At 37.6% G+C, this 27,096-nt stretch overlaps 1 protein-coding gene across 1 annotated transcript; it reads left to right on the top strand.

Annotated features, from left to right (window-relative positions):
• Positions 1–203: 203 nt before the first annotated feature.
• Positions 204–26,793, top strand: CAND1 (cullin associated and neddylation dissociated 1). The gene is given in 16 exon segments (XM_036400333.2): positions 204–414; positions 4,757–4,900; positions 11,561–11,715; positions 13,446–13,569; positions 13,987–14,243; positions 14,326–14,431; positions 14,933–15,078; positions 16,132–16,424; positions 17,010–17,151; positions 17,779–19,272; positions 20,044–20,118; positions 20,121–20,138; positions 21,754–21,923; positions 22,021–22,185; positions 22,401–22,508; positions 23,581–26,793. Coding segments are annotated over 16 exon segments (3,690 nt in total). The 5' UTR covers positions 204–346; the 3' UTR covers positions 23,806–26,793.
• Positions 26,794–27,096: the final 303 nt, after the last annotated feature.

Consider the following 27,096-nt stretch of genomic DNA (forward strand, 5'->3'; position numbering starts at 1 on the left):
TCTCCCGCGGCGCCTGAACTTCCCGCGCACGCTCTGCGCCACGTACGCTCTGACGTCACGCGGTGTCGCAGGGCTGCACGCGCCTCCCGCCCGCCCGCAGACCCAATCAACAGCGCCGGCCTTCGACCCGGCGCCGAGCGCGAGCGGCCGCGCGCGCCTCCCCGCCCCTCCCGCCGCGTCCGCTGCAGCTGCCGCCCCCGCCCCGCCGCCCCCGGCCCGGCCCGGCCCGGCCCGGCCCCTGCAGCCGCGGGCGAAGTGGAGCCGGCGAGGCCGGGAAGACGCCGCCGCCGCCGCCTTCTGCTCTCCTCCTCTCCCTTCCCCCCGCGCCCCGGCCGGGTCCGTCAACATGGCGAGCGCCTCGTACCACATCTCCAACCTGCTGGAGAAAATGACATCCAGCGACAAGGACTTCAGGTGAGATCCGCCGCCGCCGTCCCTCCGCGCCCTCCGCCGGCCCCGCTCCCGCGCTGCCCCTGCTGCCGCCTGCGCGCCGGCCCCGGGCCTGGTGCCGCGGCGGCCCGGGCGGGGGCAGGTGCCCGGCGGCGGGGCCGGTGCCGCGGGCCCGGGCTGTCCGCGCCGCGGCTGCGGGGCTGGGCGCGAATCTGATGGTGCTACCCCGGGAAGAAAGTTCCCGTGAGGGGATCCCCTCTTCTCGCTGCCCGTGAAGGACGGGGCGCGGCTGTGCGGGCACCGCCGCGGCCTCCACGCATCGTGGGCAGAGATCTCCAGCAGCCGGGAGAAGCCGAGCGGCCGCCAGGTTTGCTGACTCGCGTGGGGACAGGCGAGGGTGGAGGTCTGAATTCCTGAGCTCGCAGATGCTCAGAAGCCGAAGAGAAGAAGCCCTGAGCAACCAGCTGTCGCTGACCCTGCCTTGAGCAGCAGAGGTCGGATGAGGTGACCTCTCTCATCTCTTCCCAACTTCAAAAAATATGGATCCTGCGATTCTACGAATAGAAGCAGGAAGGGGTAACCATTAGGGCAGACTCAAGACGGTGCAGTGGAGGGCCTTATGGTAAAGGGACTGGAGCATCCCCCTTATGAGGAGAGACTGAGGGAGCTGGGTGTGTTTAGTCTAGAGAAGAGAGGGGACCTTATATAGTTCTTTCAATATAGACCTGCATACAGTTCTTTCAAAGGGAGGTGCCAGGATGGTGCCAGACGCTTTTCAGCGGTGCCCAGTGACAGGACTCAGAGGAATGGACATAAACTAAACTACAGTAAGTTCCATCTCAACATGAGGAAGAGCTTTGTTACACTGAGGGTGGCAGAGCACTGGAACAGGCTGCCCAGGGAGGTCATGGGGTCTCCCTCTCTGGAGACTTTCAAACCCCACTGGACAGGTTCCTGTGTCACCTGCTCTAGATGACCCTGTCTTTGCACAGGGGTTGGACTGGATGATCTGCAGAGCTCCTTTCCAACCCAGACGATTCTGTGATCCTCAGCTCACATCCTTCTGGATGCTGTGTCTTTTAGACAGTGGGGTTTTGTGCTCCTCATGTAGTTTGCTACCGCCCCTGTGCATCCATAGAGAAATCCAGTTAAGTCTTACGGGGACTGGATTTAGTTTTGAGTTCAGGATCTGTCACAGGAGCACTACTTTTCATTGGAACATTCGCTTGCTTCGTAATAAATTAATAGCAGATGAAATGTAAAATTTCATAAAATAAAATAATACAATTAAAAACAGCAGAGATAATACATTTACACAGTACCTCTGTCAAAGCATTAGGTTAAAAATAATTACATTGTTTTGGTATTGAGTGCAACCAGAAATTCAAGTTTGAAGGTTTTACTTGTCTATGAGAGTATATCAATACAGACAGAGAAAAAAGGCATAAAATACACTTGTTTTTTGTTGCTTTGCTGCAGCATCACAGTTCTTAGTTTATTATTAAAGTCATCCAAACAAGTCTCAATGTATTAAAATCTAAAGGAAAACAGAGGTCATGATATATAGATCTTTTGAATAATCTCATTAGGTTTTGACAGAGTGTTTTAGCACTGGACACAAATTTGATATGGGATTTTTGTGTCAATTTCTTTCGAATTTTAATGGCTTTATATTACCTGGAGAGTTCAGACTAGAAATTTTGTAAATAAAATAGTGATTAGTCTAAAAAGAGACAAACTAAAATTGCCTTATTTCTTTAAATTGTTCTGAAACTAGACTGAAACATTTTTTCCTCTAAATGTTACAAGATTTTTTTACTGTTTTCATACTAATTTGTTTCTGTGATTAAGTGAAATTTCCATTTTGTACTTATGGGGAGGAGGATTTACAGTAAGTTCCAGTGGATTTGTGATACTGATTTTTATGAGTTAAAAACTTTCTGTATAGAAGGGCTAGGTTATACCTGTCCAGTGCAATTGTAGCAAACACTTTTTTTCCTCCCAGCTGTGTGTAATTAAAACTTCTTGTGTAGTTCCTTTAGTAGAGCACACTTCAGAAATTCTGTTCTAGTAGCTTTGAACAATTTTGAAATTCTCAAATGTTAAACAAAAAAAATGTCTTAACATAGATTAAAATCTAACGTTACAAACCATAAAAAAAAGAGTGATGATAGACCTTTACCAACTGGCTGTTATGGAGTAACATTTTATGAAACTTTATGTGTATTGTGTATTTGCATAATGCATAAAATAGTATTTAGTTTCAGTAATTGTAAGTGTATTCTTTGATCATGTCTGTTTGAATAGGGACAGTGTAGTTATCCTGTTGATACCAGGGAGCAGAGTGTAAAACAACCATTCAAGTAAGCAGTCTACTGTAAAAAGTACTCCTCGATTTTCTTGATAAACTGACCTGTCCCATGCAGAGCTGGAATATGTACTTCTTGGAAGATCTACATACTTGTGATTGTGTTGTCCACACAGAAGCTTGGGCTTAAGTTCAGTCAGGTAAGGTGGCAGTTTCCAGTCTGGCATGGGAGAAGGAATGTCCTCCCTGCAGCAGGAGAATGAGTGCTCTGAGTACAGGCTGTGAGGAGCTGCTGACATGCTGCCTGCTTCGCACCAGGTGAAGTTTGGTGTGCAGGCAGGGCGAATTGTGACTAAAAGTCACATTGAAACTACTTAAAACTACGTTTCTAAATATCAGCAGCTTTACACTAAAGCTGCCTGGTCTCCCTGCCCCATTGTGGTGTTTGGGTTGGTTTGCATGTTTCAGTGGAGAAGTCTACCAAGAGAACCCTGTTGTGGTTGCATGCAGAGGCTGCTGGTGCACCTCAGCAGGATGTGCATGCTGTGCTTACTTCAGGAACTGACAAGAAGGTGATGAGTGGACATGACCTTCTAAGGCTAGGAAATAGGAGCTATTGGACAAAGTTTTTAAGAAAAGGAGGTAAATGCAGCAGTAACTTGGAGACAGTTTTTGAGTGTTCTAGTACTGTGTGACTTTATGTATATGCTTAAATTAGGTCCTATCTGTTATCTTTACTTACCAAGTAGCCTTTTTCATTACTGTGCTTAAAAGCTCATGCTTTCCCTCCCCAGCCTGTTTTTGTGCACATCTGGTTCCTGTCAGACTGCAGGCTTGCTTTAGTGGGACTGTTGGAGTGAGTGAAAAAGGGGTGAGATCTTACCTTAGAAACACCTTGAGACCATTAGACTGGAATTATTAAAAGACAGGACAAGCTGAGGTCCGTTATATGAGGTTAGGCATCTGGCATTTGTGATGCATATTAAGATTATGCAGAGTCTTGGCTTTTGTTTTCAGTAAAAAGTAGTATCTGGCATGTCAAGCTGCAGAGATAACCTTCCAAGCTTGACCTGAGCTGAAGTGATGACTACTTGAGGCTGATGTGCCTGAAGTCCAAATGTCACCCTTAGCTGTTTAACTACAAACCCTTGTTTGGAGTTTTGAGTGGGGGTTGGTGTCAGTACCGAGGCCCGTGGGATTTGTAATTGAGTAATACATCTGTACTGCTGCTTCTCAGAAGAGAGGGCACTTACAAAAGAAAAATGGATCGTGAAACAGACTTCAGATTGAAAAGAAACAGAAGGCATAAAGGCAATATTTTTGCAAAGTAATTTTTCAGTATGTTCTTCTATTGGTAGATATTGACTGTTATTAAATAGTAAATTAATTGATAAGAAGATGATTTTATTTGCTTGATCTCTCAAGAGTTAATTTTGTTCTTCACTGTGGCACCCTGTATTGAGGGCTGGATAAATGTGATCAGCTCTGTTTTCTGGCTGTAAACAAGCTAGTCTGTACAAGGCAAGAAAATGAAAACCACATGGAACATAATCTTAACTTTTATTTCTCCCTTCATTAATTAAAGTTTGGCTTTTGTGAATTTTATGGGAGAATGTTTGAGAAACTGTATTTTTCTTCTTGGTTAAAACTTGTTTTAAAATAAACTCAGAGCAGAGATCAGTTTTTTTTAAACAGAGTTATAAAAAAGCTTGTTTTTTACAACATCAGCATAGCTTATGAAAGGACTACTTAAAATCAGTGAAAGTGTCAGTTTTTATTTGTGAAGATCATGTGCAATATAATGTAAATGCTGGAAGTAAAATATGTAGCTGTTCTCATAAGAGAAAGGTGATGACCTAGCTCAGTTATCATTTTCAAATACAGTTTTTCTTCCTTTCTGTTTTATACATGCTACTTGCATCACAAAACAGACAACGATAACTCAATGTTAAATGTCATTTGTTTGATAACAAATTATGGAAACTGAGAATTTTGAATCCTAAGCACTGTGAATAACCCATATCCCTTTAGCAATAATTATCTCACATCTTTTGTCAGGTTTATGGCTACTAATGACTTGATGACAGAACTTCAGAAAGATTCTATCAAGCTGGATGATGACAGTGAAAGGAAGGTGGTGAAGATGATTTTGAAATTATTGGAAGATAAAAATGGTGAGGTACAAAACTTAGCTGTCAAATGGTAGGTATTCTTTTTTTATGATATAAAGAATTGTATAATGACTGAACAATATAAAGCACTTTTGAAAACTCAAAGGACCACTGCTTCACAAAATAATTTTGAAATTTATGTCCCCAAAGAAACCCTTATTCTTGTAGACTACCTGTCTTAATGGTTGTAACATGAAAAACTATGTGTTGTTGACGTTGGGGATTAATATTTGGGGTTTCAGGCACCAAATAGCACATGCAGTCCTTGCTGGAAGTGTTTGAGTGATGCACTTGCTCTTTGGTGCCGATTCTTGATTGCTAAATAAATAGAAAAAGCTTCAGTGGTAGTTGCCACATTGATACTTGATGCTGAGACTTAGATGATGTGCAGGGGAAGAATTGTAGTATTAGAGTTGTTTTCAAGCAGACATGAAAACATGAAATGGTAAAGATGTGGCCTCAAAAAAGTGGAACTTACCCCTCACTAACATTCAGAATACTGTGCTGATGGTTTTACAAGCTTTACAGGAACTGTGTTTTATGGGATCAGGGTGCATTTACTTGCCTTTCAGAGACTTCTGTTGCTTCCCTGCCCTCTCTTCCTCACTTTATTGAGCTTTACAGATGGTGTGACTTTTCCAGAGCACCCTTTGAAGAGGTGCTACATTTCTTATGACTTTTTGTTCTTGGCCACTCTGATTTTTGTGTGCTTTAAAGCGGGCCTCTCTTAGGAGGCATATAGTGTTCCTGAGAATGTTTCTTGTTTGTAAACTTAGGGGTTTTTTTTAATACTCCATATACACTACTTAGATTCCATGAGGTATGGATTGGATTGAACTTGGAGCTTGAGAAGTTTCACATTGTGACTAGCCAACTTTGTTTTAGCTCATTATTCTTTGTAGTTTAGCCCTGTCAGACTAGCAAAGCAGAAAAAGCCTGTGTGTACCTCTGCTTATGTACTTAGAAGCAGTGTTTGCTTCAGCTTCTGAAGTGTTGTAAGTGATGGTAACCAAAACCTTGCACAGACAAATGGGTGTTGGAATGTCAAGTTTCAAGCCAGATATTAGCAATGTTAGGTATATTAGCACTATAATTGTCACTACTTTTTCCCTACTGTCACCAGGGATGCAGTGTTTTTAAAATGTGTCTTACCCCTATCCTTTTCATAACAACACAAAATACCCTGTTTCTTTTTAATTGAAACTGATTGTTTGTACTCAATCAGAAGCGCATATTGTTGTGAAATTTGGCTCAGGCTTAGAATTGTCCTTGTGTGCAATAGCATTTTATGGAAAAGTTACATTTTAGCATACATTTCTAATGTACATCCTAAAGTTGTCCTGAAGTTTAGATTAATGCACATAGAGACATACCACCATCTTTAATGGCAGTGTTAGAATGTAGGGTCTAAAGTACAAGTAGTGCTTACTAAAACATTAAAGATAGATTGCAAAGGGAAGAGAATGAGAAAATAGATGACTTCCTGTGCGTGTGCACATCCTGTTCTTATTATCAGTTCTTCAATTTCTAAATTTACTTTGATATATTGGTAAAACTCTTGGATTTAACTAATGTGGCTGAATCTCTTTCAATTTTGGAGTGTTTTTGAGAATTCCAGATAATGTTAAGGAGCAGTGTTACATTTACTTTAATGGGACAAGCAACATAATAGAAAAGTTTTCAGGTGAATTATGACCATCTGTGTAGAAGGCGGACATGTGTACCTTCTGGATCATATCAAGTTGTGGTTTTTTGGGTTTTTATTTGTGTCCCAATCACTTGCAGCTATGCTTTGAATTAAAAAAAAACCAAACAACAAAAAACACCACTCTTTTTTAGAGTATTCTCTTCTTAAAGCAGCTTGTACTCAAAATACAGTTCATGATAGTTTTAAGCCTAATACTACTGCTGCTTCCTGTTTGCTGTTCTTGTACTCCTTGTTCTTTTCTCAGACTGCTCCTTACCTGGTTTTGTGACAGACTGGTTTAGGGACTTAGTTTTCTTCTGGCTTATTGCTTTCCTCCTGCAGTTTACCTGTTGGTAGAAAAATTGGCAGGGGTGAAGGATGGGAGAGGCTGAACACTACTAAGCTGTAGGTTTTTTAAGACAGTTCAAGCTGATCTGAAATCTTCCATCTGCCTCAACATTCCATGTAAGACTGATTCATTGGGAAGTTAATTTCAGCCAGCATATTTTTCTTGGCTTTTTAAATTTTAAATATTTTGTGCTCTTGTGTATTTCTGTTAAGGATTTCTTGGCACTTCCAGCTGAGGAAAGCATAAACAGTCTTTAGATCTCTCTTAATTTAAATGCTGTGATGAACTTTAAGGACTGTTAGCAGTAACTTTTATCAGACCCTTTATGACCCATTAAAGTATCAATTCCCTCTCATAGAAAGAGGATTTAAGACAGCCCAATATTCTTTTCAATCTGCACTTGAGATAGATTTTTCCTTGAGGAAGGGAGAAAGGTGTTGAACGGAGCTTGTTAGGGGAACTTTCTTTACAGGTAGATCAATTGAAATGCTCTGAATAAAACTCTTGCATAAGAGTCACTCTTTGAAGATTTGATTCTCGAGGTCACTGAACACGGCAGATTTGAAACAACTCAGAGCAACCATAAAGCAGTATTTATTTTTAGGTGAGCGTAGCAACAAGTGAGCAGTGTTCCTGGTTTTGCCTGGATCCACTGCTCGCTTTCACACTTGAGTAAGAGAGGAGCTCCATTGGTTAAAATGCCAATGAACTTTTTTCTTATTCTCTCTACAAAGCACACTGATGATTTTGTTCTTGCTCCTTTCAATTACATTATGCTTGTTTGGGGCAGGATAAACCATGTAAAAGCAAAGGAGAAGTCAGTTTTTGGGTTCATTGGTATTTGAGTAGCTACTTTGCAAAACAGTTGTCCAGTTAATTTCTGAATAAAAATGAAAATTAATGAGCTGCATTAGTAGTCTTGAAGTAAAAGTTGGCCTGCTGTAGTCTTTGACCCTACAGAAGGGAACTGAGTTTTATTTGTTTAGCTTCTTACTGCAGGCAGTAAATGAAACCTATGTCAGTAACAACAGGTTGTTTACCTTGTTTTTCTTAACTACATGTAAAATATTAAATGTATTTTTGTTGTCTCCAATTTTTGAAGGAATGATTTATGATTTACCTGATAGCCATAGGCTGTTTTACCATCAGCCAGTGTGGAAAAGGCTATTCTTACAGCATATCCTTAGTTTATAGCTGTGAGTATAGTCCAGCATGGTATCCTGTGCACCTTATGGCAGCAGTAGTTACACTGCCTGTGGCTTGATTAAGATCATGTCCCTGAGGTGTAGTCAAGCAGGGTGGTTTGTCTAAGCGTAGGTATTGTGTTGGTATCGCTTGTTCCTCATTGCTGATAATTGATAATTTGTAATGCTCTGTTGGCCCAAATTGCACATTAATTGTTTCATGTGTTCAGTGTTGCAGCTTAAGGATGAGCTGTTTCTCATCTTGAACGCTTTGATATTCTGCCATTTAAACCTACAAATAGAAATTTTTATTGATTCACACTGTGAAATCTTTCCTGAAACCAGTAAGAAGCCAAACATACCCAAATCTATCTAGAGTGAAAAAAGAAGGTGGAATTAAAGTAAGCATTTCAGCGATTCCTCCCTGTGGTACTGCAGTTTCTCTGCATTTATCAGAGTGACTTCTCTGGGCAGTAGTTCAATGTAAGGAGCTCTCCCTGACGCTATGAGTCTGAGTCATTAGTGTGAACAGGATGATGCATGTATTGGCTGCTGTGTGGCTGATCCAGTTCAGCAGCTTTAAAGCACTTTCTATGCACATCATGCTATACTAGTGATTTGAATAATGTGGGGTTTTTTTAAATTTGTGAATTTTAATTTCTTCCTTGTAAATAAATGTGCTTGTTCCATAGCTGTTAAAATATGCCAGTTGGAGATTATAATTGATTATGTGTTGGTGTTCAGCTTCCTAATAAGGAGCTATGCTATGAACACCTTTATTTCCAAATGTGTGTAACTTAAAGGAGACAGTGTGTTGCTGATTATTTCCATAGGCAGCTGAATGAGCTTTTTACTTTGAGAGAACCTAGACACAAATTATTGGCTAGTGAAAGGGAAATGATCAAAGAGCACTTAAAACTATCCAAAATGGCCTTCAGGTGTGTAAAATACATGCTTAAGTGCAAAAGCTTTGTAGTCAGAACTGACTTGATACAAGAAGGTTGTAGTTTATTTTCAATTTCTGATAAGATTGATTTGTAATCTGGGACTAATAATAAGGTCTATAAGTGATATTTACTGTTTTTGAAGGCCAGAAAAGCTTGAGATAATATTTTGTAAAATTTACTTCACAATTGTTATGTCTGATTTGCTGAACTAATAGGTTGAATAAATAAGACTGAAGGTGCTGATTCAGTAATATATGGCTTAATACTTCCCAGAAGCTGTAATTTATAGTGTGTGTTAATATCATTCCAGTGGTTTGGTCATCTTTAAAACATCAGCAAAAAAGTGTTTCCGATTCTTAGCTGAGATGAATCTGATTGACTGGCCTTTAATGTGATTATTTTAATTACTCATAGGCTGCATTTTGAAAAATAAGCATATTTAAATCAAATGAATTCAGTAGTCGTTCAACAGTTCAGGTTTAAAACAAGGGGTTTTTAACCTTGTGTACTGTAGTCTGTTGACTGAAACGCACAGGGAGTTTAATTTCTCTGGACTACTATGGAGTCATTGTACCTTAGAATTCTACAGGTTTCTGTTCAAGTTGATTTATGCTTGTGTTGCTTGCAAAACAATTTACTATGCACCAAGAGTAGATGCATGCAACAGTGCTGTGAGTAGCCACTGACTGACAGTGGTGGGTATGAAGAGAAACTATATATAGATGTGTCAGTGAATCACGGTGAAGGAAAAGCTTGACTGAAGAGTCAAATCAAGTTGTGAAGAAAGCTGTGAGCTTTTTCAGCAACTGGAGAAAATGTTTCAACTGCAGACGTGTATTTGTGTCTCAGATAATTATTGGTAATAATTTGTGTTAGCAGATGTTTGTGTACAGATTTAGCAGGAGTTTTTAAGTTAGAGGCAAGAAGTCTTTACCTGTATTAGTGTTCAGAAATTATTTTAATCATTAATAATTTAACATAATTGAAGCAGTAAAATGAGCAGATTAGATTGTGGATATGGTCCTCTAAAGCCCTTCTTACTCTCAGGGCTGTAGAGATAGTTTAATCGAATCTAAAGAATCCAGTGCAGTGCCCCTTCCCTAAATTAAAGGGTAGTGCCAGGTTAGGGCATGAGGAAGGGGTCTCTGTCAGAACTGTTCATTTCTGCAGGAGCTGCTCTAGCAAGTGAGAAACCATCCATTACATCTTCATTTCTGTGCACTTAAAGGGCTTCTCTTTATGCCTTTGATCAGATACCAGTCAGTATCTCAACTAAGAGTTCTCTTGAGATTATCTGTATGCTGTACTTTCTAAAAATGTAACCCCAAAGTTGTTCTTGTGTATTTATTTTAAGGTTATATGTAAATCTTCATTAAATAATCTGCAAATTGAATAAATTGCAATCTTTCTGAATTTGTGGCATTGGTTTGATCATAAAGCATCAGTTGCAGATGTCTGTGCACTAGTTTGACTAATCTCAAATTAGTTCCAAGTTCTGTGCATTAACAAAATGGAGTAAGTTGCAAGCGATACTTCATTGTCTGGTTTTGGCAAGTGTGTCTTGCCTTTGCTGCCTCTCTGCCCACCCTTCCCCTGCCCCCGCCCCCCACATGTATTTTCAGCAGGTTTTACCACATGAGTGGGTAAGGAGAGAAAGAAACCAAGCAGGTTATGGTTTGCGAAGGAAAGCATGGGAAGTGCTAGGCGTGATTGCCTTGGGAGTTGTGTATTCCTGGGTGTTAATCCAAGTGTTGTGCCTCAAGTGCAAGCACTGTTCTGAGTTCATGGCAGGTAGGGCCTTGTGAGCGTGGCCATTGAAAGAGGAGCTCCAGGTTTGCCTAACATGGTGACAAACCCCTGATGGCAAAACTCTGAACCTTACTCTGGTTACTATCGTGCAGGTAGTGCTTGAGTGCAAGGGCTTGCTTGTCCATGTCCTCCTGTTTGCTCTTGCTTTCTGCCTTTTGCTTCTGATGGGCATTTTCTTATAATAATTAGGTCTTGCCCCTGTGAATTCTTGGACATGGAAAAAAGGGTAACAGCAATGGGGTACATACAACAGGTTTGGGGATGGAAGATGTGTTTGGGTTTGTTTTACTGCATAGAGCCGTGACTGAATCCAAATGTTGTATAGAATAAAGATGCAGTAATTAAGAATATTGTTTACTTGTTTGTGAATTATGCAGACACTGATGGTCAAGCATGTAAACTGATGGCTCTGGCTAGGTTAATTTTTGTTGTAAATCTTGTTGTGAACTGAGAAGTAAGAGGGACTGTGGTTTTGAGACTGAAGCAGAACAGCCATACAAAATGAATTTCCAGCTCCAAATAAGAAACGTGAACTAAACAAGTGTTTTGTTACTAGATTTATGGAGGCAAATTATCAGTCCAACCAGATGAGGGTTTTCAGTTTTTAAAATTCTGCTTTGTATGGCTACCAAGACCAAGCTGAAGTTTATGACTTGAATGCAAAATACTGAAATAATATTGTTGCCAATTTAATACTCTTCTCTTGTTTATACAGCCTGGGACCTCTGGTGAGTAAAGTGAAGGAGTATCAAGTGGAGACCATTGTAGATACCCTGTGTACAAACATGCTTTCAGATAAAGAACAGTTACGTGACATTTCAAGCATTGGTCTTAAAACTGTGATTGGAGAACTTCCCCCTGCTTCCAGTGGTAAGGCATTTTGTACTAAAGACTTTATGTAGTTGTATCATTTACTAATTCAAAAAAAAATTTAAAAAGCTGGAGGTTTTAGGGAAGAGGTTTCAGCATTGGAAATAGTTTCAGTTAGGGTAAAAAGATGGCACAAATACCCTTTCAGTTTCTCCTTCTGACTATATTGCCAAATTTTACTAGTTTAAGAACATATTTTTTACTGAAGGATTGCATTACTGTGGCAAACAAGTTCAGAGAATATGAACTTCAGTATAACAAGTTGTAAAAGCTTCTATTTTAATAATTGCCTGTTGGAGCACATCTAGGCTGTAGTAATAGCTAAATCTCATCTTGGTCTTTGGTCGATAATATGCTTTAAATTTGAGTAAAACTCCTGTATTTTTCCTTAACCATCTGATTTCTTGTCTCACTTTTTAGGAATTGTTTTGGGAAGTACCTTGTGCTTCTGACAGTTGCCTTTTAAGTTAGTGAAAGTCTTACCTGCAGGTTTAAATGAAGGCAGTCTTTCCTCTAGAAGACACTAATGTTGATCAGCTCATCAGTTAATAGCATTACTTTTTTACTCAAGTGCTTTTCAGATATCGTAGTGTAGGATATGAATGAGACTACAGAGTGATTAAAAAGGCTTTGGAAACTACATTTTTAGAGACTGAGGTGTCGTGAATTAAAAAAAAGCTCTGATTTTAATATCCTTTTTGAAAATTGACATGTAAATCTTGCTTCTATCAAGCAGCAGTGAGATGCATAAGCTTTACATAAATAACTAATTTTAAGTCAGTTGTTTTAAGCTTTTACTCTTGTGTTTGCCTACACAAAAGAAGATTTTTGGGTGGAGGTAAAGCTCAAACAAAAATGTAGGCAAGTCTTTCAATATAATTAACATTCCTAATATAAAAATAAACAACATGTCATTTCTTGCTCTCAACTGAAACACATTGTTCTCTTTTTCTTAGCCTCCATGGTAACACATTAGACTGTCCACTTGTTATATTTTAATTTTAGTTGTAGTTAAGAATGAGCTCAAATATATATAAACTAGATTTACCATAGATTGGAATGGTATTAATTTCACATTAAAATTTGCAAAATGTGACTTGAAGAATTTCATGCAGGTGAAGAAGAGTACTAACCACTGGGCAGTTGTTACCATGATAGGAGTTCCTTCTCATAATTACTTGGAACAATGTTAGACAATTAGAGGAAGGGAGAACTATGAAGTTGTTATAAAGACGTTTTTACTTATATTTTAGAATACCTTGTATATAAATTTTCCTGCCTTTCTCAAATGTTTCAGTAGTATTTCAGTCAGGTACTTAATTTTTAAGTAGCTTCTTGTGCAAAATAATTTTATTTTGCTACTTTTGTGCTTTTCCTTACCATATAGTATATACCTTCATTTTTACTTATACTCCTTTCATTTATTGCTCTAGACTTGTTGTGGCTTTCACTTTCCATCGCTTGCCCTTCCAAAAGCAATGCTCCGTTGTGTGTACCTTCTGGGGCAGGAATCCCTTCTGCTTAGTATGTTTGTACATAGATAGTTCTTCAGCTCTAATGCAGAGCATACATGACATTAGCAGAGTGGCTGTTTAAGCTTGTTTTGTTGGTTGGAAAAAGCTTCTTTATGTTGATTGGGTTGCTTTCCATAGTCACAAACATCATCTCTAGTGTTAAATGGGGTATTTTTAAAATATTATGGAAATGCTGAGGTTTTGTTGTACTTTCAGGTTCTGCATTAGCAGCTAATGTTTGCAAAAAGATCACAGGGCGTCTCACTAGTGCTATAGCCAAGCAGGAAGATGTGTCTGTTCAACTGGAGGCACTGGATATCATGGCTGATATGCTGAGCAGGTAAACATCTCTCTTTTAATATGCTGGTGAATGCTCATAAATACTGCTTAAAGCTTGAACTTCAGTTTTCCAAATGTTAAAATTAAATTATTCAAAGTCATATGAAATAATATGGTAGTGTTACGTGTAGATGAAACTTAATTTAGGAAAAATAAGTGAATGTATTGAAGATAATTGGTTGATCAATTACTATTTAACTTTCTGAGAACTGTGGTTTTAAGCTAATTTTAATGTTTGTTGTTTTGAAGTTATGTTTTAAACTATTTCTTCTTTTAACAAGTTCTAAAACCTGAAATTTTAAACATTTGATTGGAATCTTAGTGATGTTTGGGGAATTTTTGAAGGATTGTTTTACAGTATATGAACAAAGTTATCTAGATTCAATTGGTTTTGAGTTTGTGTTTTGTCTGTTTTAAGGCAAGGAGGACTGCTTGTTAACTTCCATCCTTCAATTCTGACCTGTCTGCTCCCCCAGCTGACCAGCCCAAGACTTGCTGTGAGGAAAAGAACCATCATTGCTCTTGGTCACCTGGTTATGAGTTGTGGCAATATGGTTTTTGTTGACCTCATTGAACATCTGTTGACAGAACTGTCTAAAAATGATTCCATGTCAACAACTAGGACCTATATACAGTGTATTGCTGCTATCAGTAGGCAAGCAGGTCATAGAATAGGTAAGAAAAATATATAAATTATCTTTTACTTTGAAGTTTTTCCATGAGAATAATTACTTAGCTAATTTTTTTATCTTACCAGGTGAATATCTTGAGAAAATAATTCCTTTGGTTGTAAAGTTTTGTAATGTAGATGATGATGAACTACGAGAGTACTGCATTCAAGCCTTTGAATCTTTTGTTAGGAGGTAAGTCATTCATGGGTACCTATTTCAGGCTTTCTTCAGATCTAGTAGTGTGTCATTTGGTTGTAAGCTGTCAAGAGACAGCCTCCTTCATACAAATTACTCTTGCAAGCTTTGAGCTGGAACAGTTCCTTTAGCTATATTGTAACTTAGCTCTTAAGCAGTGTGTTATGTCTGTACTCTAGAAGCTTTCCGCTGTGCCCTTACTATTTGTGCAAACAAGAGGTGGGAAGTATTCTGATAATATTTGTGTCCAGTAGTGGGGATAAAAAAATGGTATCCAAAGGCATATCTGCGTCCTTTGCAACCTTCCTGTCCAGCAGATCCCGTTACAAAGTGGCATTGCCCTTTCTGACCTTCCCTTTGAATTTCTGTAGTTTGGAAGGATGCCTTGATGGTGGCTTGGCTACTCTCTCCAAAGTACAGCATGCAACAGGAAATCTTTTAAGAATATTTTAGTACTTCAAAGTAATTTGACAGTGATTGTATTTTTATATTACACAGGTGTCCTAAAGAAGTTTATCCTCATGTATCTACTATTATAAACATTTGTCTTAAGTATCTTACTTATGATCCTAATTACAATTATGATGATGAAGATGAAGATGAAAATGCTATGGATGCTGATGGTGGTGATGATGATGATCAAGGTATGTTCTCTTTTTGGTTTGGGGGAGTGGATGAGCTTTTGATCCTGCACCCATCTGGGAGAATTGGTATAGATGGTAGTACTCCTGAGTACCAGCATTTTAATTCAAATTTTTACCTCTTTTAAACATGGCTAATGAACTCACTTCCTGGAATAAAAGTATAGGATGTTGATGCTGGGGATCAGTAATTCTGAGAGGGAACATAAAATACAAGACAAATATTTTTAAATACCTGAAAGGTGGAAAAAGCCAGAAGGATGTGGCATGATATAAATAAAGTGAAAACATCAGTTAATGAATTGAAAATACATATACAGCATGGGAAAGGCTTCTCACTACTTTCCACTATAATGTATTGGTACCTAATGCATAAAATCAGAATTGATTGAAAATGACTCAGTATTTTTCAGTAGGTTAGAAGTGTTTCAGACTGAAAGGCATAAGGTATTGTATTGTTAATATGGTGGCAAGCATTTGCCAGATACAAGCTTTGTGAAAACTTGGAAACACAAGTAATCTGAACTGAGGGCATAAAATTCTCATTACTTAAGGAAGGAGTGAGCTGCATAGCTGTGGCTTTAAGACCTGAAAAATCTATATTGCTTATTTTATGCTTTTTGGTATTTTTGGGGACACTGTATAGTTTGATTTGCCTCTAGAAAGAAGCAGACAGAATAATTTGTTGAATCTTGATCAGCTAGTATTCACTGTTGCTTTGTTGTCATGAATAAGGAATATGCTTTAAATCAGTACTCTGGCTTATTTATGATGGGGAAATATGATGGGGAGCTCCTTTTCCTATTTGCAGTTTAAATTAATAGGTGTGGAAGGGTAACGTGAAAAAATTGGGCTGAGAATTACAAGTTAGGCTGTTTAGAAGGCTTTTTGTATGAATAGTTTTTAATGTACTTCTGAAACTATTTCTTTGTGTGTCTTATGCAAAGAACACAACTTTTTAATTGTTTAAAAAGTGTGTTATTTTTAATTGTTTAAAATAAAACTTGATGCTTTTCTTGTCTAGACTTGAACATATGCATAATTTATTTTTTCAAGGGAGTGATGATGAATATAGTGATGATGATGACATGAGCTGGAAAGTGAGACGTGCAGCTGCTAAATGTCTGGATGCTGTGGTTAGCACACGACACGAAATGCTTCCAGAATTCTACAAAACTGTATCTCCTGCTTTAATAGCCAGATTCAAAGAACGTGAAGAGAATGTTAAAGCAGATGTTTTTCATGCATATCTTTCTCTTTTAAAACAAACTCGACCTGTGCAAAGTTGGCTTTGTGATCCTGATGCAATGGAACAAGGAGAGACACCTTTGACAATGCTTCAGAGTCAGGTTATTTGTAAAGATTTTTGTTATCTTTGAGAAGACATGGTAAAATTGCACCCTGTTCATAAGGATAGTTCGTTCAATGTGCTTTGTCCTGTAGTAGTAACATAGAGAGCAAGCTGGGTAAAGTGGCCCCAAAAAATGCAGCAGTCTTAGAAACTGAAATTGACTTGTGCTTATTTAATTTGTTTACTCACCTGTAAAAGTTGCATGTCCTATGTCATTTAGCACATTGCCAAAGCAAAAGTTACTTCCTGTTCTGTATCCAGACATAAGATCAAGATAAAACTCAATCTGCTGCAACATATTTTATTTGCAGAATAGAAAACATAATGCTGGAAAACTTCATCTAAGTGAATTATTTAAGTGACTTTTCAATTGTTGCTCTCTACATTTTATTAACGCAGATCACCTTTCAAAGCTAAATCACGTTTTTTTTTAAAAAGCAATTATTTTGAATCTTCATTTCCCAGTGTTTCTACAACTGCACTAGTTCTGTAGAGAAATCAGGGGGTTAGGATGGACATATTTGATCAATAATGAAAGAAATGCCAGCTATTGTATCAATTAACAGATGTGTGATGATTTCAGGTTCCCAACATAGTTAAAGCCTTGCACAAACAGATGAAGGAGAAAAGCGTTAAGACTCGTCAGTGCTGCTTTAACATGCTGACTGAGCTAGTAAATGTGTTACCTGGAGCCCTAACACAGCATGTTCCTGTACTTGTACCAGGTATGAGAAACACAGCATTAACTTAAATACTTAGTAATAAATGGTATGGGAAGTTTTGAAACATCAAAATATTGAAGTCCCGACTGTGCTTTTTGCAAAAGCTTTGAAGTGTGGCTTCTGTTGAAAGAAAATGGCAAAATAATCAGCTATTATGTGTATCCATATAAATATTTTAGTCATATATTTCCATTAATCTTGAAGAGAAGATTAAAGGTTTTTTCTTCTTTATTAAAAAAAGAAGTTAATTTGATTCTTAATTCCAAAATCAAACTGCCTTCTTTTCCATACGAACAGAGAAAAATATTTTCCATAGTTTAGCTTTTAAAACTTAAAATGTTGAAATTTGAAGTAATGGTGAAAAGTAAGGTTGGAAATGTTAAAGGTTCAGAGTTCCTTTATAATTAAGAAAATATGTCATAAACCATTGAATGACCCATGTCATTTGAGGGAGGTAGCTTAAAAGCTAATTGGTTGAATAAAGTGATTATAGGGGCTTGGAAGCATTCAGAAAGATGGGGAGCCAGAAGGTGTAAATTCAGTATAGCTGCCTTCCTTTGGAAATTTTAAAGTGTTCTGGCAGACACTATAAATACCTGCCCTAAAAATACATTTTTTGGTTTCTTCCAGGAATAATCTTTTCACTGAATGACAAATCAAGTTCTTCTAATCTGAAGATAGATGCTTTGTCCTGTTTGTATGTGATCCTCTGCAATCATTCTCCCCAAGTCTTTCATCCTCATGTTCAAGCATTGGTACCTCCAGTTGTAGCTTGTGTTGGTGACCCATTTTACAAGATAACATCAGAGGCACTTCTGGTTACCCAACAACTTGTAAAGGTTATTCGTCCTTTAGACCAGCCTACTTCCTTTGATGCTACTCCTTACATCAAAGATTTGTTTACTTGTACAATCAAAAGATTAAAGGCCGCTGACATTGATCAGGAGGTGAAAGAAAGGGCAATATCTTGCATGGGTCAAATAATTTGTAGCCTTGGTGACAGTCTAGGTACAGACCTGCCTAGTACACTTCAGATCTTTCTAGAGAGACTGAAGAATGAGATCACTCGATTAACTACGGTGAAGGCAATGACATTGATTGCTGGTTCTCCTTTGAAGATAGATTTGAGACCAATCCTTGGGGAAGGAGTTCCTATTCTTGCTTCTTTTCTGAGAAAGAACCAGCGAGCTTTGAAGCTGGGCACTCTTTCTGCGCTAGATATTTTAATTAAGAATTACAGTGACAGCTTGACAGCTGCCATGATTGATGCAGTCCTGGATGAGCTTCCACCTCTGATTAGTGAAAGTGACATGCACGTATCACAGATGGCCATCAGTTTTCTGACAACGCTGGCTAAAGTATATCCTTCCTCCCTGTCAAAGATTAGTGGCTCCATTCTCAATGAACTTATTGGGCTGGTAAGATCACCCCTACTTCAGGGTGGAGCACTTAGTGCCATGCTAGAATTTTTCCAGGCTTTGGTTGTGACTGGTACAAACAATTTAGGCTATATGGATTTACTGCGCATGTTAACGGGTCCAGTGTACTCCCAGAGCACAGCACTTACTCACAAGCAGTCTTACTATTCCATTGCCAAATGTGTCGCTGCCCTCACTCGAGCCTGCCCTAAGGAAGGACCAGCTGTCGTAGGTCAGTTCATTCAAGACGTTAAGAACTCGAGGTCCACAGATTCCATTCGTCTTTTGGCTTTGCTTTCTCTTGGGGAAGTTGGGCATCACATTGACTTAAGTGGACAAATCGAGCTGAAGTCTGTAATACTGGAAGCGTTCTCTTCTCCTAGTGAAGAAGTCAAGTCAGCGGCATCATACGCCTTAGGCAGTATTAGTGTTGGCAATCTTCCTGAGTATCTGCCATTTGTCCTACAAGAAATAACCAGTCAGCCTAAGAGGCAATACCTTCTTCTGCATTCCTTGAAAGAAATAATTAGCTCTGCGTCAGTGATTGGTCTCAAACCATATGTTGAGAACATCTGGGCCTTACTCCTGAAACACTGTGAATGTGCAGAAGAGGGTACGAGGAATGTTGTTGCCGAATGCTTGGGCAAGCTTACATTGATAGACCCAGAGACTCTGCTTCCACGACTCAAGGGATACTTGGCATCAGGTGAGGAGTAGTAATGCATGTATGTGTTGGAGCAGATGGCTTTATGATACCTGTTAAAAATGGGTCTAGTTTTTCAAATTACTTGCTTAAATGTTGTGTCTTGAATTTTGCTCCCTTCCCCCAACAATGGAAGGTTAAGGTTTTTTGCGTTTACTAGAAGTTGTTAGTCATACACAACAAGAATTACTTGTGTTCTGCTTTCAGACATTATATTTTTGTTATGTTTTATGTTTAAGACAGTGCTATAAACTTGAAGGAAAAGGAGCATGGGTGACTAAGGGACAAATTAACAAACAGTTGCAACATTTTGACCTTTTGGTGTCAGTTATTATATTCCTAATTTTTAGATAAGGATTCTGAAGTTTTTAAGAATTAGGAAAGATTTTTGTGCATAATTAATGAATCAGTCTCATATCAAGAACAGTATTCACGTGTTTTCTTCATGTGCCTCTGCTGTAAGGGGGAGAATTTTTTTGTAGGCCGATGTGTGATCATAAATAATCTGTTTTAATAGGCTTATTGCTCACATTTTCTATAGGAGATAACATTACATGCTTCTTACAATGTTATGGTATTTTCCCCCTGTTTAAAATATTCTCTCTGTAGGTTTATTTGAATTACATGTTGCATTGCTAGCAATAAATAGCATTTTTTGTTTGCTGTTCTTAAGAGTATTAGAAGTCTAAGAGGAATGAGTGGCATTGAGCATGATTTAGATTCTGTTGTTGTTCTGTTTTAATCTTGCATGTTCACACTTTTGTTTCATATTAGGGTCCTCATATGCTCGAAGTTCAGTGGTTACTGCTGTTAAGTTCACTATTTCTGATCATCCTCAACCCATAGACCCACTTTGAAGAACTGCATAGGTAAGTACTCCACTTACACTGACAGCTTCTATGTTTTCAGGCAAGAGAACTACATTTAAATTTTTTTTTGTGTTACCAGAAGTAAGTATTTTGAAGATACTAGAATTAGCTGCTAATGATAACTGTTGGAAGAGTTACAAGATATTTCCATAGTAGCCAATTATTTCTATTAACACGAATTTATTTGAATTCTGAGCAGTAAAAATTATGTCACTAAAAATTCTATGTGTTGACTTTGTGATGGGCAATACAAGAAGCTAATGTTTTTAGTAGGATGAGATCCAAAAAGCTTTCCGTGTTTTTGCCGAATTATATCATTTGATTTAATAAGATGTACTATATTTACCAAGAAGTGTGGTCTTGAAAATATTTGACATTCAGTCACTTAAGACATGTATGCTTGTGTGAATTATTCTGAGTATTACCAGGTTTTGAATTGTAAATATAGGTTGTTTATGATTCTGTAGTGCTTGTAGTCGAAAGCATTTGGAATTGTGTGTATTTTTATACAGGAGTAAGGTAATCAGAGCTTTCAGTGTAACATCAGTATGACGAAGACTTTCGCAATGCTATGGCTTTTTTTATTTTTGCATTTGTATAACAAAGTATTGCTGATTTTTTTAAGATGTTATGAATGTTCTATGCTTGTTTAATTACAGGTCTAAAGATCTGTAAAAAAATGATCTATGCTTCTTAACCTAATAGGAGGGGAAAGATTTAAAGCATAAAGTTTTGTAAAGAGCAAGGTTTATATTTATAGGGAAATGAAGTCAGTTTACTGTGTGTTATTTTCATCACTAAGCTTTTTTGTTTTTTAAGTAATATATTCAAGAATTATGTTTGTAGGTTTTCCCCTTTGCCTTGCCCCTTTGGTTTCTGGAAATATTTATTGATTATTCAGTCAAAAAGCTATCAGAATCTAGTACTTTAAAAATCTCAGTCATTTTGAGTTCTGTTACCCAGCTTTTTGGTGGGTGTAAGAGTCACTTTGTTTGAGGATATATTCTTGCAGCCATTTATTTTTAATACAGCTGTGTTAGAGAAGTATGGAAGAAACTAATTTAAAAATGCCCAAAGGTAGGGGGGCATGGGAGAGGTGGTGCTACATTAATATATACTGAGTAGGCCAATTTTATAGTAATTTAGGCATTCTCAGTATATGCCAATTTGAGGGTTTAAAAATCAGTTATATCAGTAGTTTCCTTGAGTCGTGTTCTGGAACTCCTGAACTGCAGAAATTGAAGTTGGTTTTCTAGTGCATATTTTGAGAGAATTTTGATAAATGGAGAAAATGAAAGGTTAAATGTAATTTTCATTAATTTACATGAAAAGATAGTTTATATGCCATTGTGATGGCAGTTTATTTTGATAGTGTTTCTTCTACTACTGTTTCATTATATTAAGTACTATATAACAAGTATATGAATAGCTTTCATATGATGATAATTAATCCTTTATTTGTGTCATCATGCTGAAATAGCAGGTGTCTGTCACATTAAAATAACTCCTGCACTAAGTATGTCTTTTTCTAAGTTTAAAACTAAGCAAAAATATTTCAAAAGTTGCAAATGTAAAAGATCCTCATAGGTTGCTTTCTTTCTGTATGTGATTGCAGGTGATTTTCTGAAAACTCTGGAGGACCCAGATCTCAATGTCAGGAGAGTAGCCCTAGTGACTTTTAATTCAGCTGCCCACAATAAACCATCTTTGATAAGGGACCTCTTAGATACTGTGCTTCCTCATCTTTACAATGAAACAAAAGTCAGAAAGGAATTAATCAGAGAGGTAAGTTAACTGAGAAAAACAATGCTAAATATGTGAATAGGTGATTTTTTTAAAAGAAAATAATTTTTTACTTAACTTTTTTTTTATTCACTGACAGGTGGAAATGGGACCATTTAAGCACACAGTTGATGATGGGTTGGACATAAGGAAAGCAGCTTTTGAGTGCATGTATACTCTATTGGATAGCTGTTTGGATAGACTAGATATATTTGAATTCTTAAACCATGTTGAAGATGGCCTGAAGGATCACTATGATATTAAGGTTAGCTGTCATTTTTCTCTGTGAAAGCAGTGACTTTGTCAAATATTTCAAATAGTGGATAGACGGAAATGGTAAAAATATTACTTCATATGCTTAAGTGCTTCACTACATTTGCCATTTTAATTAAAGTGTGACTGTTCAAAAGGTTACACAGCATGGTGGGAGATATATCTCCAGGCATAACTCTTGTTGAATTGGGTTTTTCCTCACCCCAGATGCTGACCTTTTTAATGCTGGTGAGACTGTCTACCCTTTGTCCGAGCGCAGTGCTGCAGAGGTTGGACAGGCTTGTTGAACCTTTGCGTGCTACGTGTACAACTAAGGTATTTCAACTTATTTAAATTCGTTGGTTTGTGTTTTCTTATAGAAATATAAATGAACTCATGTTTAAAGAATACCTTTGTACTGCTGCAGCGTTTCCTGAGTTACAGTTGATAAGCTGCAGTAGAGAGGATAATTAGATTAGAAATGAATGGATCTTTTTTACAAGTGTTAAATGTATTTAAATTACAGATGGAGAGAGATTTGTAAGCTTCTTTTTAAAAATCCTCTTGTTTCTTTGATGCATTTTCTTTTGTTCCTTAAAAAATCAGCTAAGACTTGGGCAACTTGTAAATCTGAAACTGGAATAGTGAGTTTATCTCACTTCTGATGATGATGTTGTTTCAGACAAGCATTTGGCCGATGAAGGCAGTGTAAAGTAGTGTTTGTTTTGTTAGACTCTTTGTCTAGACTTTGGTTAGAGATTTTTGTCAGTTACCCCACCTCTTCTTCATTTATATTACAGGATTATTGGATCTTTGTATTTAGTCTCCTTCTATTCCTGCTTGGTCTTGATTCACCTGCGTGCTCTGACAGTCATTTATTGCCTGATTCACCTTGCTTTTCCATTACTCTAGTCTGCTATATTTCACATCATGAAAATTGACTGCCTTTAATTCTAATTTATGTTTGTAGCACTGAAATATCTTAGAGAATAACAACAGAAGGTTAAGCAGTTATTCTAACGAAAGTCAACTTCTTTAAAAAGTTCTCTCCTCTGGAAGCTGGGAGTACTGTGATAATAGCAGTTTAAAGTAATTTACTGACCTTACTAGCTTAAGGCCTGGCTGCTATAGTTGCTTTGATTTGGTGGTTGACTTGGCAACTTACAACTTTTTTCCTGCTTACCTTGCCATGTTCTATTTCTATTTGTAGGTTTAGCGTCAGTCTGTTTGTAAACTGCTGGTAAAAATTCTGCTAAAAAGATTTTTGGGGGTGTTTTTTTGTTTGGTTGTTTTTTTAAGAGCGTAGATCATTTTGAGAGGAAATATGTTTTTTTTAAGGTATATTTTTTAAGATTGTGTAGAGGGAGAGTTGAGTAAAGTTTCAAACATATTTTCATTTTTTCTGTAGGTAAAGGCAAACTCAGTGAAACAGGAGTTTGAAAAGCAAGATGAACTAAAACGATCTGCTATGAGAGCTGTAGCAGCACTTCTAACCATTCCAGAAGCAGAGAAGAGTCCATTAATGAGTGAATTTCAGTCACAGATAAGCTCTAACCCTGAGCTGGCAGCCATCTTTGAAAGTATCCAAAAAGATTCATCATCCACTAACTTGGAATCAATGGACACTAGTTAGATGTTTGTCTAATGGGGACCATTATGTTGAACCATATGATGCACTGAATTGACAGGTTATGAGTAAGAAACAGAAAAAGTATCTAATCTACACATTGTTCCACTTTATTTACCTTTATGGAGACAGTTGGCTTTTCCCATAATTGCTTTTCTAGCATTTATTCCAGAAATGTATTTCCATAGTCCAGAGTTTAACCACTCTTGTTTTAGTGGATTTGGCCACATTTGGGAATTAAAAAGTTGACTCATGGTGTATGGAAATAAATTCCAACATCCATTTGCCCTGTAATGTTTAGGATTAAAATGTCAAAATTTTGTGACCATGATTTTTTTTTTCTTTTAAGTCATTCTTTCTACTTGTAAACAAAATGGGGGAGGTGGGAATCAAGTGTCCAGGTGCACCATGTTTTTTGTATAACTTTTTATTCTTTTTTGTTTTAGCTTCATAAATTGGTTTGGCTGGCAGATGAATTATGTGTAAGATTTATTATATTAAAAAGAGAGTTTGGGCACAGTTCAAAAAGAGCAGACATAAATGTCATTTTTACAAGTGTGGGGATTAGAAAACCAATATCCCTGTTGTGCACACTAATTTTGCATGAGCAAGTTTACAAATATATATTGTCTGTAAAACAGCATGTGCAGTTTATTCGTAATGCAAGTTAAAATAAGTTCTACTGTATCAGTGCAGTTTTCAGGTATTTTGACATACAGGCCATTCAGAGAGGAAGGGATGAATGAAGGTTTGTTGTCTTAACCTGGCTTTTTAAAATGCCAGTAATATGACCCTGCAGATATTCTTACAGTAAACATGACAGTTTCTGCAGTTTTCATGGGTTTTCATTCCCAAAGACTGAATCCACTGGAATTAAGGTGGACAAACCGTAAGATCGGAAGGAAACACGATGGAGGTAAAATGAGCAGAGAAAACAAGAGCTGCTCAGTCAACTCGACATTCAACTTTGCTTTTGTTATAAAAGTATGAAGGAAGTTTCTTCAGTGGATTCTATCTCCTGTTCTTCATCTGACAGCTTTTGTTAAGGCACTTATATATGGTGTTACCTAGACAAGTGTTGCCAGACCATCATTTTGAACAGTGAATGGCCAAAGGGCTGGAGAGAGATAGAGAGCAAACAGAAGAAAACATTCCTCTGTGGCTACAATGGGGTAATTTAGAAATGGACCATAACTGGAGAGCTGGCAGTCCCACAATGAACTGGATTTGGGAATTTAATGACAAAATGATCAGGGACCACTGCCTCATTACTTGTTTAATGCAACTGCTTAGTTGTCTTTTTTTCCCGAAGTCAGATATGAATTTGAATTTTTTTAGTTAACTGGTCTTTTTTAGCTAGTTTGATATTTTGGAAACCTGTTATGTGGGTACGTGGCGTAAGCTGCTACGGGACTGAAATAGCATTCGTTTTTATGACCTCAGAGACAGTTTCCTGTGAGCATTGGGGCTTGGGGGCAGAATCTTCACCTTACATGCTTGCAGCTTGGGAAAAGCAAAGGAGATATTGGTACATTTTACTTTGATAGAAGGACCTGAACAAAGAAGTCTATGAACTCATTCAATAGTAACAATTCTAATGCTGTAGAAATTTTTGAAAATGTAGCTTTCTCTGTCTCCAAAGTCTTCATACTAATGTAACAATTGTCTTCTAGAAGTAGAAATAAATGAGATTAAACATACCAACATATCTAAATGTCATGAAAAGGAGTGGGATGACTAGAGAGAAACCATACAGTAGAAAAATCACTGTGAATTAGGTATATGTTATCTTACTGTATAAATCATCTACTTCAATTGCAGCAGTATACAGGCCTCCTAATTAAGAATCTGTTGTACTAATTAGTTGTCAGACTAATCTTTGAACTTTTTGTGTTAAGTTTTCAAAGTATATTAAAATGTTTTATAAATCTAAAGTTAGATGTGAGAATGGTATGATAAACATGAACCATGAGGCTAAAACAGGAAAAGGGAGTAGGTGAACAGAATATTTGGTAAGTGAACAGAATATTTGTAGCTGAGAGATCTGTGTGTGCTTCTGCACTACCATAACAAACAGCTGATGTGGTGGAGGCAGATCATCTTCACTTTGTTTTACAGTACTTTACAGTGGAGCAAGCTTTAGGACAGAAGGGAATGTTGAGCTCTATTACCTTGTGAATGCTTTCTTGCGGAAGAGTAATCTTCACTTTGACCCCTGACAAAGCAGGTGGGAACAGAAGAACTAAGTCTTCCCTGTAAATTGCAGAAATTCTGAGTGTGGTTGTCTCCACATAGCAGTTATTTATTTTGGTGATGTGGGAAGACTATCTCGTAAAGATTGTAACTGCACCATAATTACTGAGATAATTTATCCACATACAAAATCTTACTACGTTAGGTGTTGAAATTCCACTCAATTTCACTGGATCACTAGATTGAAAGTTTTCTTTGGTTTTCCCTCTGTATATCCAAGTACTTGTATAAATCTGGTGTGTTTATGCTTTTAGATCAATTACGTTCATGTAATTCTCTTAAAGAAGATGTCAGGAATACCTGTAGCTGTTTTTTAAATGCTAAGTATTTGAAACTGAAATAGGAAATTTCTCTCACTAAAACAAAACCAGCATTCTCAAAGGCTGCTCTTAGGATGTTTGGTAAAAGCAGAACTTTCTCTAGTATTTTTCATCACTTTGCACGCAGACAATTGAGACCAATTAACAAGCTTGTGCATAATATAAAAATGGTTGGCCAGTCCTCGCATTGTAGATTCTTGGGTTAAAATATTTTTGTATCTCAAAAATACTTCATGCTCTGTTTTTCAGTGAAAACTCGCCATCCTTACAAGAGTTTTTTTCTAAAATTAGAAATTGAAACCTACGAATACTTCAAGAACGCTGCACTTCAATCATGTAAATTTATTTTTTATATAATTTTCCTTCCAAGTATGGCATCTAATACAGCAGTTGACAAAATAAAGAGAGCTGTACTACTCCACTTGTATTTTTATGAGGTGTACAAAGCAGCACATAGCCATCTAAACAGCATTGCTTCCTTCGAATGAAGGATTATATTTAAATTTCATCAACTCGAAGTTAGGAATTCAAACTCCATATCTGCTCCTATTGTAATTGCCTTAACAGATATTCTCAATAATGAGGCTTGGAACAAGTTCACCCTGCACTGGGGGACTCAGTAGTAGGGATTTAGCAACTGTTTTCATACTTACTGGTACTTCTCCTCCATTACCTCCACTTTAAAAAGCAAAGTAACATGTGGCCTTGGATGTGTGTGTGTGGG

This window comes from Molothrus ater, chromosome 5 (genome assembly GCF_012460135.2).
Source record: "Molothrus ater isolate BHLD 08-10-18 breed brown headed cowbird chromosome 5, BPBGC_Mater_1.1, whole genome shotgun sequence".
NCBI lineage: Eukaryota > Metazoa > Chordata > Aves > Passeriformes > Icteridae > Molothrus > Molothrus ater.